General features: G+C 39.8%; 1 protein-coding gene across 4 annotated transcripts in view; it reads left to right on the top strand.

Annotated features, from left to right (window-relative positions):
- The window catches only part of LOC126364944 (4-trimethylaminobutyraldehyde dehydrogenase A-like), a 167,764-nt gene that overhangs the window by 57,794 nt on the left and 91,448 nt on the right, over positions 1–18,522 (top strand). For all 4 annotated transcript variants that reach the window (XM_050008101.1, XM_050008098.1, XM_050008100.1 and 1 more), the window contains exon 4: positions 12,676–12,807. In XM_050008101.1, coding sequence (XP_049864058.1) covers positions 12,676–12,807 — 132 coding nt within the window. The remainder of the gene's footprint in view (positions 1–12,675; positions 12,808–18,522) is intronic.

Below are 18,522 nucleotides of genomic sequence, written 5' to 3' on the forward strand. Positions count from 1 at the left end.
CCAGAATCAGACACCTTAAACAGAATAAGGGTCCAGGTGAAGATGGAATACAAGCTGAAATGATCCTGGCAGGAGGAGAGAAACTTGCAGAAAAAAAATACACCGACTGATACAGGCGATATGGACCAAAGAACAACTACCAGGTGAATAGAAAACAGTTCTGATTTGTCCAATACATAAGAAGGGCGACAAACTGAAATGTGACAGTTATCGAGGAATCGCCCTGCTTAACATCTGCTATAAGATCCTGTCCAATTGCCTCATACATAGAATTCAGCCAGTGGTAGAATCGGTGATTGGGGAGTACCAGGGAGGTTTCCGGCCAGGACGGTCTACAGTAGATCACATCTTCAGTCTCCTGCAGCTCACTGAGAAACTGGGTGAATATGGTAAAGATTTGCATATTTTATTCATTGATTTTAAGAAGGCCTATGATTGCATACATCACAAGAGCCTGCTCAACTGTTTAAGGGAGTTTGGCATAGCAGAGAAACTCATCAATCTGATAAAGATCTGTCTGAACGAAACACATGCAAAGGTGAAGAGTGGAAATCGCATAACTGAGGAATTTGAAATTGTGACAGCACTAAGGCAAGGATATGGGTTGTCCCCTATCCTGTTCAACTTTGTCCTCTAGAAGATCGTACACGAGACCTTCCAAGAGAACGAAGGGATTGAAATCGAACGAAAGAGACTGGCATACTTAGCCTATGCAGACGACATCTGTTTACTCTCTAGGTCGGAAGAGGAGTTGGAGCAAATGACCAAAGCACTAAAGGAGGCTGCCAGCAAATTTGGGCTAAACATAAACGAAGCTAAGACAGAGTACCTCGTTATGATGCGTGGTCATTGTCAGACCGCTGATCATCTACAATCACTGCTGGTTGGGGACCATTGCTACAAGAGAGTGCAAGAATTCAGATACCTAGGGGCACGTTTCACTGAGAACTCGTCTTGTGAAGCAGAGATTAATGCCAGAATACAAGCAGGAAACCGATCTTACCACAGCCTAGCACAACTGCTTCGGTCTAAATCTCTCTCCAGACACTTCAGGATTTGACTGTACAAAACCCTGATCCAGCCTGTTGTTCTATATGGCTGTGAGACATGGAGTATCCGGAAACAGGACTTCCATAAGCTCCTTGTTTTTGAGAGAAAAGTGCTTCGGAAGATCTTCGGTCCAGTTCTGGATGCAGATACAGGGGAATGGAGGATCAGATACAACCAAGAGCTAGAGGAACTATAACAGCAGCCCAACATAGCAGGAACTGTCAGAGCCAAACAAATTCAATGGGCCGGCCATGTGGCCCGGATGGAGGATCACAGATGGCCTCGGAAGCTCCTGGATTTCACACCTACTGGAAAGAGACCGCCAGGGAGACCCAAGAAGCGTTGGAGGGATGGACTCCATGAAGATTTAAAACAAATGTCAATAGATGTGGACGAATGGCGGATAGCAGCAATGGACAGAATACAGTGGAGGAGGAAACTTGTAGATGCGTGCAGTCCACTGGGCCTGATCATGTAGTAGTAGTAGTAGTAGTAGTAGTAGTAGTAGCCCTCTTCAGGGCCCTTTCTATTTTCAAAGAATACTACATTTCTGCTTGTAACTATCCTTTTATCCAATGGATCCATTAATTGGTAATCCTTTGAATTCTCACAATAGCCTACAAAAACATACTTTTTAGATTTTGGGTCCCATTTTGCTCTCAGCTGTTTTGGAACGTGCACCATTGCATCACACCCAAAAACCCTTATATTGCTTAGTTCAGGTTTCCTTCCTACCCATATCTTATAAGGGGATGTTTTCCTTAATGCTTTTGTAGGTGGTCTATTGTTCAAATATATGGCTATTGATACCGCCTTTGTCCAAAAATCTTTTGATAATCCACATCAGTTATCATGCTCCTTGCTTTTTCAACAGTGGTCATATTAGCCCTCTGAGTAACCCATTTTGAGATGGGCTGTATCTTATGGTAGTTTGCTGCCTGATTCCCATTTTTGCCAGAAGTGTCTTCAGTTTCTGATTAACATATTCACTCCTGTTATCAGACCTGATGATCTTAATCTTCTTTGTCGTCCACCTTTCAACCATATTATGATATTCCTCAAAAGAATCACTCACTTGGTCTTTGGAACTAAGAAAATAAACATGAGTATATTGTGAATGATCGTCAATAAATGTAAAAAAATAATAACTCCCACCTATGGATTTGCACTCCATCGGGCCACATTCATCTGTGTGGATTAACTGTAAGACCCCTGCAGATTTACTTTTACTGTTCTTAAAAGGTAGCCTCACTTGTTTTCCTTTTATGCATATCTCACAAGGGTCCTTGGATACACTGTAAGTCTGTATTCCCTTTACCAAATCCCTCATTAAAGACATACTGTTTCTATGTAGGTGTCCAAGTCTGCGATGCCATAAAAAATCTTCCACTGAGTATACTGAATGACTAACATTTCTGTGTTTACTGTCAATAGTATCCAGCTTAAAAATACCCCTTTTGTTACTTGCTGTAGTTATAACTTCACCATTTTCGTTGACTAATCTTGCTCTCTGCATGTCAGAAATGACTGTATTTTCCTTCTTGACAATTTCCCCTACAGACAGTAGGTTAGTCACAACATTTTTTACATAATGAACATCATGTGCTGTAAACATATCCCATTCACCATTTACACTTACATGTAGGTCTAGTTTCCCAGCCAAATGACATTGGAGCTTGCTGCCATCAACCGAAGATATTCCTATATGACTTCTATCTTTAACATCATAAAGAAGTGATTTGTCTTTAACAATATGCACAGATCCACCTGAGTCTAAAATCCACTCTAGTTGACAATTACCAACATCTCCAAAAGTTTAAAAACATGAGGGTGCCTTCCCTTTATTAATGGTCCTTCTGTCTGGACCACCAGCAATGTACCTCTTTTGCTGCATGTCTGACCTTTGGTTTACTTTTTCTCTGCACTGAGATGCAATATTCCCTTTCTTCTGATGTATATAGCACCTCACTGATTTCTTCCTTGTGTTTTTTGAATAAAGAACAGATGCAGTTTCCTTCTCCAATACATGACAGCTTGAAGTACTCTTTACATCCTGTAGGATTTTCACTTTAACACAGTCATCCATGATCGGTATATTGGAGCTTTCCAGCCCCATAATCATAGGCGCATACCTTTTGGGCAGTCCTGCCAACAGTAGTGTCCCTATCCATTTGACAGTGATCTCAAACCCAATGTTTCTCACAAGGGGAAGGCCTCAGACACAGCCAACTGATTCAGCTCAAACTTGGCAGGTCGCTTGTGTACAACCTAAAATAAAGAGATCTAAGATATTTGGGGTCAACACACTTTCAATTTTGAGAAAATCACCCCTAAAGGTTACAACGAGCAATCGACTCAAAATTGGAGTGATCGATAGATAATTGTAAATAGAGCATTTTTCATAATCAGGTATGGGGTCCGCAAACGCAAACTTTTCCAGAAATTGAGGAAAGAAACTTTTATAACTGCCGCTTCTGTACCCACATGGTAAACGCTTTTCGCCGACAGCACCGATAGCACAACGGCCAAGGTAACTGGCTGGGAATCGGAAAAATCGTGTTTCAATCTCGAAGAAACCTAGCGGATGTTATTCTTTTCGTTTGTATGTTTCCATATCTCAACTGACAGGGATAGGAAGATTAATAAGGTAAGTAAATCAATAATGAATGACAATAATAAGAAGGTCATAGTTGTGAACATGGAAGAGTGAAGATGTCCAGCACGAGCCTAATAGAAGTCAATCGGAAAGAGTTGTTTTCCGTCATTAGGCTGCCGCGAACCTCGCGGATACATGTAGTCATTTTACCATCGTTTATGCGCCGAATGAAGAAAGTTTTGTGAATGAATACAGTGTTCTACCTGTTTATGCCGTAGTAACTAGTTATTGTTTGTTGTGTCATCTTTCAGGTGCATAATCTGAATAATGGAGGTTGTACACCCTTCGACTAGTGCTGTAATATATAGTTGGGTGCCTGTCACAGACGATGGCAAGCGTAAGGTTACCGACGCTGTGTAATGGTTTGTAAAAGTGTTGCAAGACACATGCATTATCAATGCACTATTGGAAGCAAGCAGCGCTGTCTCTCGTCGTTCCAGATTGATAGGAGCAGCTATCGTCGAGCGATTTTTGGAGCTGACGAACGAAATGACTTTTGTTGATACTGTAGTACTGTACCATGAAGGCGAAACGATTCAGTGGAAGATATCCCGACTAGTGAATCGCAAAATGGTCATAACACTTTGGAAATCTCCACGTCACTGGGAATATGTGCTTTATCTGTTCCCGAAGAGTATTGCGAACTGGTTACTAAACGATTGAACTACGGTGCTATACCCCTTGAAGTAAAAGTAAAGGCGGTAGCAGTAGCCAGGAATCATCCAAATTGGAACTTACAAACACTGCAAAAAATGGAGCAACAACAGCCCTGAAAAGGAGGAAGGACTTGAAATTGTGGGAAAGTGATATCGTTAAAGGAGGGACAAGATACCAGGCGATAAATAAGTGGACATACAACCGATTTGTCGAATCCCGTTGTCGTAACAAGAATGTAACAACGAGAATACTTCAGGAGTTGGCTGCAGGTGCAGCACTTCAATATACGGCCAACAAGGATTTTACGTTTGCTGCATCATTATCTTGGGCAAGAAATTTCAAATTGGAGTATAAAATTCATCAATGGCACGTCACGAAATACGTCTCTCATAAGGAGGTACAAAATATAGAAGATACACAGAAAGTGGCGGCTCTTTTCAGCACGCAAACAGCGTCACTTATGACTGGTTTTCATAGTGATTATGTGACCAACACTAATCAAACAGGATGCGAGTATCAGGTGAACATTCGATGCACGTTATCGCATAAGGGAGAAAAACGAACTCTTGTCGCAGTTGGTAGTAAAAACAAACTAACACATTCGTACACGGCGCAATATGCCATCACAGCTTTTCGAAAAGTGTTGCCTAAGGTTTTCATGTGTTTACAAGGAATGGAACTGCACACCTGTGTGCCAGCCGTGTGATGTTTATTTATATCCCCAGATTAAAAACTTTATTTCCAGGCTTCAGAATTGCAGTGTGGTTCTGGAAACCCAGTGGGAATTGCACAACCGCACGGATGCAATAACTATTCACAGCATAATTCATAACCAACTTTCAGCACCGATTTTTCAGGCAATGATATCGTATGCATGGTACGCATCAAAATTAATTCCCGAAAAGGACATTTTTTAAATGTAAACCAAGTTACTCTCCGGAAGGTACAATGTAGCTATTGAAAGATTGCTTTCATTAGATGTTCTTGGTGACATGAGCATATTTGTTTCAAATGTTTATATGACATTTACCATCCGTCTAGTTCTTCGCAGAAAAATGAGGACACGTAATGGGGACTGGAAGAGCCATTGTAAAGTGACCTGGAGTAACATTTTAGTTGTTTACTATCCCAAGAGGTTTGAGAAAATTATTTGCCTACCTTATTATCATCATCCCTTATTGATTTACTTACCTTATTAACCCTCCTATTCCTATCAATTGAGGTATGGAAACATACAAACGAAAAGAACATCATCTGATAGGTTTCTTCGAGATTTGAACCCGGGTTCTCTGATTCCCAGCCACTTACCTTTGCCGTTTTTTTAAATTATTTTTTAATTTTTGTTGATCGGTGTGTTTGGTCATTGCGGACATCACATGACACCCACTGTTCAAGATCGTTTGTTGATCGTTCCACGGGCTCTCTGATTTAGATTAGATTAGATTAGATTAGATTAATACTAGTTCCATGGATCATGAATACGATACTTCGAAATGATGTGGAAAAAGTCAAATTTTCCAATACATTACATAATTAAGTTAATTTAACAACATACTTAAGTTAATATAACAACTTTTTTAACGATCACGCCAATTTTAAGTCGATTGCTCGTCATAACCTTTAGGGATGATTTTCTCAAAAACGCGGGGGTATTGATCCAAAATATCTTAGATTCCTTCCTTTTAGGTTGTACACAAGTGACCTGCCAAATATGAGCCGAATCGGTTGTCCGTGTCTGAGGCCTTCCCCTTGTCAGTCGGTTTGACGTGGCTATTATTTTTTTTGACATATTTGTCTACTTTCTTGCATTTTTCCAGCTGAGTGGTAATTAACTCAAGGAATAATCCTACTTTCCTTGTAAGACCTTCATCCTCAAATGAACTTTGTAATTTGTCCCATAGTTCTTTTGCTGTCACAGCTTTTGCAATGTGAACGTAATTCACTGAGTCAACTATTAATACCAACTTCGATTTTGCTTTCCTAAACTTACGTGAATAATTCTGATCTGGAGATTTTATTGTCTCATCCACCACATCTTGTAAGTCTTCCAAATGTAAATAAGCTTCTACTGCAAATTTCCACGTTGCATAGTTTTCGCAACCCATAAGTCTTCCATTGTGCGGAATTTGTGCCATGCTCATTTTAATGCTAACTTTGACCTCTCTTGACATAAAGAATAATACAAAAGAGTTGTGTTTGTCTTGTAAGAATAACTCGTAATTCACACAAATACACTACTTGGAGCTTTTCTAATACTTTCTTGCTATTATATTATGTATATACTTATTCCAAATACATCACCGGGCCCATAACCTATTAGAGTTGACACAGTTGAATAAGTAATAGTGAGTAAAAGACATTTAGTGCCAGTAACTATATTTGCATTTCCAGGTAAAATACATCGAACACAACAACCAAGGAACAGTATATTACACACACAAACTCAGAGCATACAATAGCACTAGAGAGGTCTATTATATTTCATATGATGCACTTCGCCACTGTCTTATACGAAATAAATTGTTCACACAATTCCAACAAGGGCGATCAGAGTAAAATTGAGTTCTTGCTAGCCAAAACATTTTCCACGCCTTATTAGTACTACTCACAGACTTATGACTTGGCATCTGTTACGCATTTTGTGCAAATTTCACTTTGACATTAGTGTCAGTGGCATTTCATATATAAACACACATGAAAGAGGAAAGAGACATGCAGTGTTCTTCCATTCTTTAATTTCAAGGCAAAAAAGCAAGTTTTCTTTTGCTGTAGTAGAAAAAATGCACTCACAAGTTTCTTCTGAACAGAATTTGAGTGGTAGTAATGAATTAAATCACTTGCTCCTGCTGCAACCTCTAGAACTTAAGTTGAAGAGAGCTCCAAAACAAACTCATTGAAAAATTTATTAGTTATTGACGAGACAGTAAAATATGAAATCCTGTGGGCTATGAATAAACTCGTGTCTCTTTCTCCTGTAATAAGCTCTGGAAACATAACAGACATATTCCAAATTATGTTTCCTGATAGCATGAATGCCAAAAAAATAGCAACACAAATGTAAGTTGTCGTATATAATCACTTTTGGACTTGACCAGAATCTCCTAGCTAACAAAGTCCAGAAAGTTGGATTCTTTTGTGTGTCATAGGACACATGGATGTTGTGACTCATTTCTGGGATGAACAGAATTGATCTGTATCTACAAGATATTTAACCCATATGTTTTTTTTTAATTCTGCCACATGTTCTGATTTGCAGTCAAGCTTCCTAGCAATTCTGGATGTTTCCAGAACAAGATTTTCACTCTGCAGTGGAGTGTGCACTGATATGAAACTTCCGGGCAGATTAAAACTGTGTGCTGGACTGAGACTTGAACTCGGGCCACAGTTTTAATCTGCCAGGAAGTTTCATATCAGTGCAAACTCCACTGCAGAATGAAAATCTCGTTCTGGAAACATCCCCCAGGCTGTTGCTAAGCCATGCCTCTGCAATATCCGTTCTTCCAGGAGTGCTAGTTGAAGTTTTACATAAGAGCTTCTGTGAAGTTTGGAAGGTAGGAGTCGAGATACTGGTAGAATTGGAGCTGTGAGTATGGTTCGCGAGTTATACTTGGATGACTCAGATGGTAGAGTCTCAGTCCGGCACACAGTTTTAATCTGCAAGAAAGTTTCAAGTCTGGATGGTTTGAATTTGTCACCTGAAAGTATAACAATATTTCAATTGATGGGGCAAATGTGAAATTGAAAATGTTGCATGATTTGCAAGCATTTCCAATCAATAAAGAAGATAATCAACCACAAATGTATCATTGTGACACTTGCTCACTTTATGTAGTGAATAGAGATTTGAAAACTGTTCATAATAAAAGTAGTCAGAATGTTCATGAATTTCTTAGGGTGATCTGATACTTTATGAAAGATTTTCCATCAAGGAGGACAACCAGCACAAATATCGTAGGGTTTTCCAAGTTTCCTCTCAAATGTTGTTCTTTAAGATATGTTGGAAATATTGAAGTCATCTAAAGAGCACTTGAACTTTTCCACATTTGAAACAGCATGTTGCTAAAGTACTTAAAGAGTACCTGAAAGTAAAAACTTTAAAAAAAATAAATATTACTTAGAAGATAAATTCCTGTGTGCGAGACACAAATTTCTTATATCATTATCAATCATCCAAAATTATGCAGAGCTCTAGTTTGAGAAATTCCTTAGTGAGAACTGCATTGGAAGAATTTGTGTCAAAAAACAAATCACACAACTGAACAGCTGACGTAGTGAAGAGAGAATACTTTAAATTTTTTGAATATTCTGCGAAACGACTGAACAATTCAATCCTAAGGAGGACAAGCTTGAGCACTTTCTCATGAATTTACTGCAAAGTGTGAACCATCACTTCATGAAGTTCATGCAGAAGCTGTTATGCAAGTTTCAAAGAAACATGTAGTTGAAAGAACTTTCCCTGTTAACACAGTTTTAGTTGAAAAAAATATGAGAAGATACAGTTACTGCAGAAACAAGTATTTACAGTGCAATATAATCATTCGGTGGCTTACTTAATAATGGGAAACAACTGAATGTGCGCATTACAAATGAAAAATACTAGCTGTGAAGGCGTCTTCATCCAAAAGAACCAAAGCCTTTAAAAAAAGAAGAAATCTGATGAAATTGAAGTGGCCAGTCTTAAAAGAAAAACAATTCAAGAACCCAAAATGCACTCAAAAATAAAAAAATAAAAAAATAAAATAAAATAAAAAGATTACTGAAACGGCAAAAGAAAAAGCTGAAGTTGTAGATGTTGAAATTTCAAGTTTTACCTAAGAAACTTAAACACTGGATCTTTTACCATGCAGTTTGACATTTGACACAGATATGATTGTGTCGGATATCAAGCAAACTTTATGACTAAGTTGAGGATTTCTTGGTCGGCAAGACACAGTGTGTTGTCTTGGATGGAGAATTGACAGAAGTAGAAGTAATTTCAGACATTCCACAAGAAAGTGTGTTGGAACTCTTACTGTTCACATTGTACATTAATGACATGGCAGACAGCATTAATAGCAATGTCATACTTTTCTCATATAATGCAGTGATCTGTAATGAAGTACTGTTTGGAGAAGAACTACAGAAATATTCACGCAAATCTTAATAAGATTTCAAAGTGGTGCAAAAATCAGCAACTTGCTTTAAATGCACAACAATGTAAAATTATACATTCCTCAGAATGAAAAAGTGTGGTATCCAATGGTTACAATATCAGTGATGCACTTTTAAAATCGCTCAACTGACTTGGTGATAGCAATTTTTAGGGATATGAAATGCAGTGATCATACAGGCTGTGTCATAGGTAAGACAGGTTTATTGATGCAATACTGGCAAAAAACTGTCAGTCTACAAAGGAGACTGCCTACAAATCACTCTTGTTTCACACCTTAGAAAAATATAATGCATTGGACACATACTAAACACGATTAGCAGGGGATATTGGACATGTAAAACGAAGGAGAGCATCACAAATGGACACTAATTTGTTTGACTCATGGGAAAGTTAGTCTATTTGCAGCATGCACAGAGGCATTTAAACAGTTATTGTTCCCGCATGCCTATGTGGTTGGAACGAGAAGACACCCTAATATGTGGTACCGTGATGAGTACTCCATGACACACTTAATAGTGCTTTTTAGAAATATTAATAGTAACCTGAAGTTTTTGCAAATGATGTAGTAATCTACAATGAAGTGCTGTCTGAAAGAAGCTGCATAAATATTCACTCAGATCTTGATAAGTTTTCAAAGTGGTGCAGAGATTGCAACTTGCTTTAAATGTTCAGAAATGTAAAATTGTGCAATTCACAAAATGAGGAAACATGCTATCCTATGAATATTGTATCAATAAGTTACTCTTGAAATTGGCCAACTCATATGAATACCTGGGTGTAATACTTTGTAGGGATATAAAATGGAATGATCACATAGGCTCAGTTGTGGGTAAACCAAATGGTGGACTTAAGTTTAGTTGTAGAATACTGGGGAAGTGCAATCAGTCTACAAAAGAGATTGTTTATACACTCCTGGAAATGGAAAAAAGAACACATTGACGCCGGTGTGTCAGACCCACCATACTTGCTCCGGATACTGCGAGAAGGCTGTACAAGCAATGATCACACGCACGGCACAGCGGACACACCAGGAACCGCGGTGTTGGCCGTCGAATGGCGCTAGCTGCGCAGCATTTGTGCACTGCCGCCGTCAGTGTAAGCCAGTTTGCCGTGGCATACAGAGCTCCATCACAGTCTTTAACACTGGTAGCATGCCGCGACAGCGTGGACGTGAACCGTATGTGCAGTTGACGGACTTTGAGCGAGGGCGTATAGTGGGCATGCGGGAGGCCGGGTGGACATACCGCCGAATTGCTCAACACGTGGGGCGTGAGGTCTCCACAGTACATCGATGTTGTCGCCAGTGGTCAGCGGAAGGTGCACGCGCCCGTCGACCTGGGACCGGACCGCAGCGACGCACGGATGCACGCCAAGACCGTAGGATCCTACGCAGTGTCGTAGGGGACTGCACCACCACTTCCCAGCAAATTAGGGACACTGTTGCTCCTGGGGTATCGGCGAGGACCATTCGCAACCGTCTCCATGAAGCTGGGCTACGGTCCCGCACTCCATTAGGCCGTCTTCCGCTCACGCCCCAACATCGTGTAGCCGGCCTCCAGTGGTGTCGCGACAGGCATGAATGGAGGGACGAATGGAGACGTGTCATCTTCAGCGATGAGAGTCGCTTCTGCCTTGGTGCCAATGATGGCCGTATGCGTGTTTGGCGCCGTGCAGGTGAGCGCCACAATCAGGACTGCATACGACCGAGGCACACAGGGCCAACACCCGGCATCATGGTGTGGGGAGCGATCTCCTACACTGGCCGTACACATCTGGTGGTCGTCGAGGGGACACTGAATAGTGCACGGTACATCCAAACCGTCATCGAACCCATCGTTCTACCATTCCTAGACCGGCAAGGGAACTTGCTGTTCCAACAGGACAGTGCACGTCCGCATGTATCCCGTGCCACCCAACGTGCTCTAGAAGGTGTAAGTCAATTACCCTGGCCAGCAAGATCTCCGGATCTGTCCCCCATTGAGCATGTTTGGGACTGGATGAAGCGTCGTCTCACACGGTCTGCACGTCCAGCACGAACGCTGGTCCAACTGAGGTGCCAGGTGGAAATGGCATGGCAAGCCGTTCCACAGGACTACATCCAGCATCTCTACGATCGTCTCCATGGGAGAATAGCAGCCTGCATTGCTGCGAAATGTGGATATACACTGTACTAGTGGCGACATTGTGCATGCTCTGTTGCCTGTGTCTATGTGCCTGTGGTTCTGTCAGTGTGATCATGTGATGTATCTGACCCCAGGAATGTGTCAATAAAGTTTCCCCTTCCTGGGACAATGAATTCACGGTGTTCTTATTTCAATTTCCGGGAGTGTAAATCACTTTTGTGACCCATTCTGGAATATTGTTCAAGCATGTGGGACCTGTACCCAATAGATCTAACAGGGTTACTGAACATATACAGGGAAGGGCAGAACGAATGGTCAGAGGTTTGTTTGATTCATGGGAAAGCGTCACAGAAGTACTGAAGAAACTAAACTGCCAAATTCTTGAAGATAGATGTAAATTATCCCAAGCAGGTCCACTAACAAAGTTTCAAGAACTAGCTTTAAATGGTAACTTCAGGAGTGTACTACAACCAGCTACATATCACTCACATAGGGATCAAGAGGATAAGATTAGAACAATTACAGCATACACTGAGGCATTCAAAGAATAATTCTTCCCATGCTCCATACACTGAATGCAATGGGAAGAAACCCTAATAACTGGTACAGTGGGACTTGCCCTCTGCCATGCTCTTCATAGTGGTATGCAGAGTATAGATGTAGATTTAGAAATATGTGTTTAGATGTAGAGGTAAAAATAATCATGTGGCTCATGTGTTTTTTCCTTCCTGTTCTTATTGTTATAGTACCTCAATATTGTTTTTACATTCATTACATAAAAATGCCAATGATTTAATCCTGTATTCACATTAGCATAGTTTTTTTATAACTGTTCACATAAATTTGTTCAGTATCCTCATACTGTTAACATATTGCTGAGTCCAAACCCATGTAATGTTTGTTTTGTGGACTTCTTCATAAAAAATGTTTTGTTGTGACATCCAGAAATACATTCTGATATAACCTAGGGAATATAATTTCTCCAGATAGCACACAGATATGTGCATATTATTTTTCTTTGTTTCAATATCTTACAGGTAGCCCCGGCTCTGGCTTGTGGAAATACAATGGTATACAAACCTTCACAGCTAACACCTCTGACTGCTATTCTGTTAGCAGAAATTTTAACTGATGTTGGAGTCCCCAAAGGTGTTCTGAATATTGTGCAGGTAGATATGGACTTCATTATACCAATAGGCTACGCAAAAAACTGCATTCTTTGGCTAAGCTTCATATTGATTGTATTTTTATTATTGATAGTTTATTTATTTAACCACAGATCCTTTAGCAGGTCACTCTATCTGTGGTTGCCATTCAGCCACCTCCAATGTTGTTCTAAGTGGTACATTATGATGTCAGAAATATAAAAAATGTTATGCAATTTTAAAAACCATCACTGGGGAATACGTTTGCTATATCTCTGAAGATTCCATTGAAAGTTGCTTATACAGTAAACCGTGTCTTGTAAAACTCAGAAAGTGAATTCAGTTTGTCATCATTTCTGCCAGAGTTATTTTCTGGGAACTCGATATCATTCACATCAATGTTCTTGGTTCCTTCATGTTTAATAATGTTCCAAATTCTTGTAGCTTTATTCTATGAGTACTTTATTTTGTGTTCATAGTTACACAATGCAGAAAATAAGAGAATGGTTGAAGTTATGATGACTCGTATTATTATTGTTTCTTTCTTCATTATTTTCTTTTTATACATATAAGCCAATGGTAAAGTAACAAGTTGTTTTGTGGCAAAGACAATGTTTTGATACAAAAAAGAGAAGAGATGCACTCTTCAATTGATTAATTCCAGTATCAGCCACCTCCAATGTTGTTCTAAGTGGAACATTATGATGTCAGAAATATAAAAGAATTTATGCAAATTTTGAAAATCATCACTGGGGAATAAGTTTGCTATATCTCTGAAGACATAAGTGGCAGCGGACAGATGTATGACACGCTCCGTTGTACCAGTATTGTTTAAAAATGTGAATTCCAACCATATATTGAAAAGTGTTATAAAACTATTAGGAAGGCCAAGTTTATTCATATATTTACATCCGTCACACCCATCTGTTCATCATTTCTCCCACACCGAGAATCCTGCATCAAGAGCTTCGAAACAGACAAAAGGAATTTATGCGAGCAGCAGAGGGGCGATCTTCTATTGGCATTGGCATAGCCTGCACTACACCCAGTGGAACTAATACGAAGCAGTATGTAACTCAAAATCTGAATATTGATTTTCAATGTATTGACATTGAAGGTCTGTTGATATTAGTACCAGTTAGAGTTCACCCAGGATGTGTGTACAGATCTATAAATTAACTTCCAATTTCTTTCAATTGTTCTTTCCAATCAATGTTTTTTTTACTTATTCAAGCAGCAATTATTAATCAGTTTCCATTATTTGCCTACCCACCTATAAGCCAATGTTCAGTGGCGATCATTTAATGGACAATGCCGAGTGAAGCATGAAAAGACCTTTCACATGTTGTGATAAAAAAGTTTTTGAGATAAATGGTTCATGTTACTGTCACAAGAAACTGAGAAACTTTTGCTGTATTTGTTACATGCCCATGAGATTGAGAATAAGAAAAACATTGAAGGAGCAAATTAAAATTAAATTCTGCCTACAAATGAGACGCACAGTGAATGCTGGTTTCAGCAGTAAAGGTAGGGAGCTGCTATGTTGTATGCTTATATGGCCGCACTTGGCGCCATGTCTCTGGCAGTAGATAATCTCTCTTCCTTCCAATTAACACTTAACCAGATTTGTTGGTCATTTTGGACCTGCCGGCAACAATAAAATCGTCTAACAATGGAAACACGCGGAGTTTGTTTCGCATGCAGTGTAAACAAGTACATTGTGAGGTGCAGCAGGTACTGGTAGCTTGCTACTTGAAATTTACTGGAAGTGGAGGTAAGTGCCATCCCTGGGTCCAATTTTACCTGCAATTCCAGATACGGGATTTTTTTAGTCAATGTATACTGACTTATTTTGTGGTGTTTCAAGCATTTTATTGCCACAATGCAGTGGGGTCTTACTTAAAAAGAAGTCTGTGAACTATTATTAGTTGAAAATTATTCAAACACGGAATCTTTTAGTTATTTTCAACCTTGTGTTGAAGAGAACATAAGTGACGATGAAAATACACAAGAAGAAATTTCTTCTGATTCCAATAATTCATCGTCTGATGACTCAGTAAAGAGAGATAGCCAGCTGCCAAGTAGTGCATTTTTTGAGGTAAAAACCAATTCAAATGGTCTACTCATCCACCACCTAGGTCCAAAGTCAGGATAATAATAAGTTTCATTAGCGAATACACAGATAAATCTACTGTAGTTAAAAAGTACCAATACAGGCAAAATTTCATTTTTGAAAAAAAAAAATTCATAATTTATTTAAACACTATTTACAGTGGAATCAAAGGGAATGGCCATTGTTGAAAATCCATTACAAAATGCAGTATGCCAAGATGTTGAAAATCTGACCTTGGCAACAGTTGAAGGTAATACGCCAACTCGTGAAGTGGCCAATGGCTAGCAAAACAACAAGGTTGTCATCTCACTATCAGAAACTGACGACACTGGTAATATAACTAATCATGAGGTCACATTTATGTCCTCAATGCGACAATTTTGTAGTTCTCACCGGGAAACACCTTTTCAAATAGTGAAACTGAAGCACATGACAGCAAAACTTCCTTTGAATATTTGCTCATGACATCGTGAACGCAAGAACAGGAAACAGTTTGTAAAAGCAATGTAAATACTAGTGAGACACAGAATTTGACACAACTCGTGCAGCTAATAACACAACAGTTTACAGAACAGATCGCAAAACATCAGGAAAATATAGGACAACAGCTTACAGAGGAAAATCAGGCATGTAACAATTTTCCCCTTATTGTAGTCCTACTTTTGGCTGTGAGTAAGCCAGATGGCAAGGTGCACTTGGTCCTCAACACACATAACATTAATAAGATTATTGTACCAGTCTGAACGAGTCCAGACAATTTAGAGGAACAGCTTATAAAATTCCATGATTCTAAATTTCTTACTATAATTGACCTCCGGTCTTTGTATTGGCAAATAAAACTACACAAAGAAAGTCAGAAGTATACTGCCTTTGTATGTGGGGGCAGGAGCTTCGAATTTCGAGTATTATCCTTTGGGATGGAATGTAAGTGCAAGTGTATTTATCTCTGCACTGGAGAGAGTGCTAGGGCCCAAACTTCTGAGCAAGGTAACAGCATGCGTGGATGACCTTTTAGTCACTACACCCACTTGGCTAGAATATTTAAGACTAATTGAACAAGTATTGACATGCTTTTCTGAATAGGGGCTAACAGCAAATCTCAAGAAATCTAATTTCAAACAAGGAAAGGGAAAATTTTTAGGGCACACAATCTCTTCAGAAAGCAAACTGCCAGATCCTAAAAAAATTGATGCCATTAGGGACTGCCCTGTTCCTCAAAACAAGAGATAATTAAAGGCATGCTTAGGCCCAGTGTCACCTTTCAGGAAATTCATCCCTAACCAACTTATGAATAGTGATGCTTTACTCAATCTTCTCTGGAAAAACAGACCTTGGTTATGGGACAAGGAATGTCGGACTGATTTTGAGAACATCAACCAAGCCTTATTTTATCTCAGCCAGACATGAAGAAGGATTTTTGTTTATGCACTGATGTGTCTTCTCAAGGTCTGGGTGCATGCTTTTTTTAAATGGTGGAAGAAGAGGGACATCTCATTTCTAAAATAATTAGCTTCGTTAGCCGCACCTTATCCAAAGCTGAACATTTGTGGAGTTGGAGTGTTAGGCTTTAATGTGGTCCTTTAAAAAGTTTGAATATTTCCTTTGAGGTAAACACACGAAAGTATATTGTGCCCACCAGTCCCTATCGCTTTTTTTAACTTGTAAATTACTACATTGATGGATAGCTAGGTATGTATCATCAAGAATTTGATTTTGAAATAGTGTAAATAAAAGGAAACCAAAACATAATAGCCAATGCTCTATCTTGATTACCAAAAGGCTTAGAGGAATTCAATGAACCTTTAGAGCAGGAAAGTGAAATAAGAGCTATGTCCACATCTATAAACACAATTTTCCCAACCTTAGATGAAGAGTGTCTTCCAAGCCAAAATGTTTGCATCTGGAAATGCTTCAAGGCCGCCATAATCAACTAGATTGCCCCATACCACAGCAAGTGTCAACCAGGTACTACCTCCAAACACTGCTTGTACATCACAGGTAAAGTTCAGATGGAGTCCACGAAAAACATTTGGACCTCCAATCAATTGCTGTTTATTAAACTGCCCAGCCAAGTTAATATCAATCGCCTTCAAACAGCAATACACAGGTACACTGTGGCGCCAGTGACAACAGTAACCACGTCGTTTCCAGTCGCGCCAGTCGCGAGTGATAAGGCGCGCCAGCGCTGTGCTGGCACGTTGCGACCAGAAGTTGTGGTTGCGATAAGCGCTACTGGTGTCCAGCTGCGCCACAGCATGGAGCGTCATTCGCTCTGCGAACGTCAAGGAGTGCGGACGCATAGCTGTGGGTGTCTCGCTGGGCATTGGCTTGCTACGTTCACTTGTGTTAACGTGCCACAGCAATGCCTCTGCGACGTGGTTACCATCGTCGCTGGTGGCGCAGTGTACCTGTGTATTGCAGTTTGAAGGCGATTGATATTGACTTGGCTGGGTAGTTTAATAAACAGCAATTGATTGGAGGTCCAAATGTTTTTGTGGACTCCATCTGAACTTTACCTGTGATGTACAAGCAGTGTACCTCTGTATCGCAGTTTGAAGGCCATTGATATTGACTTGGCTGGGCAGTTTAATAAACAGCAATTGATTGGAGGTCCAAATGTTTTTCGTGGACCCCATCTCTACTTTACCTGTGATGTACAAGCAGTGTTTGGACGTAGTACCTGGTTGACACTTGCTTTTTTTATGGGGCAATCAAGCAGATTATGGTGGCCTTGAAGCATTTCCAGATGCAAACATTTTGGCTTGGAAGACATGGAGTATTGCTGAGACTACAGGACTGTTGGCTAAACAGCCTTATGGTACTCTTGTTCCAACAGACAATTTTTTATTATAGACAATAAAGTGTGTTCTGTCCTTTCCTTATTTCCCTCCCCTTTTTTTAAAAAAAAATGTATTCACTTTTTGTTTTGGTGGCCGTGCTGCTCTTGGTTGCACGCTAGGCGGGTGACCTTGAACGAGACTTAGCCGCTGGACGAGGCTGCCGGGCAACACGGGCCCTAGTTTTACTAGGCCCGTGTTGCGCTATAATTCATTTTTGGTCACGCCAGTCGGGAGTGATAAGATGCACTGGCGCATTGTGACCAGTGGTAACAAAGTGTATTGTTTGCCAGAAAGCAAAACAGTCCACCATCTCCAAAGAGATAGAACTACATTCCATTGTGGCTAAAAAAACCTCTAGAAAAGGTAGCGTTAGATGTGGCTGTACACTATTCCAGAGGTAAGGGGGAGTAAAATATGTAGTAGGTCTGTATGAGATTTTCACCAAGTACACAAAACTGTATGCTGTACAGAACATTACAGCTAGTTTAATTATAAGACGAATCAAAGAGGAATTTTTTTGCATGGGTAGGGAAACTGGAAGTCATGTTAACAGATAATGCCTCATATTTTGTTGGATGTAAGTGGAAAGAGCTTGTAGATTCCAACCAAATCAAACACATTTTAGTATCCAAATTTCATCCCGAAGCATCCCCCATAGAAAGGGTGTGTCAGGAATTCAACAGATTTGTGAGGACCTATATACCTCGTAAACATACCAAGTGGATTAAATATGTCACTCCCTTCTTATGAGTTGTTAACAACCTTCCCCATACATCAACTGGATTT

The sequence above is a fragment of the Schistocerca gregaria genome, chromosome 1 (genome assembly GCF_023897955.1).
Source record: "Schistocerca gregaria isolate iqSchGreg1 chromosome 1, iqSchGreg1.2, whole genome shotgun sequence".
Taxonomy (NCBI): domain Eukaryota; kingdom Metazoa; phylum Arthropoda; class Insecta; order Orthoptera; family Acrididae; genus Schistocerca; species Schistocerca gregaria.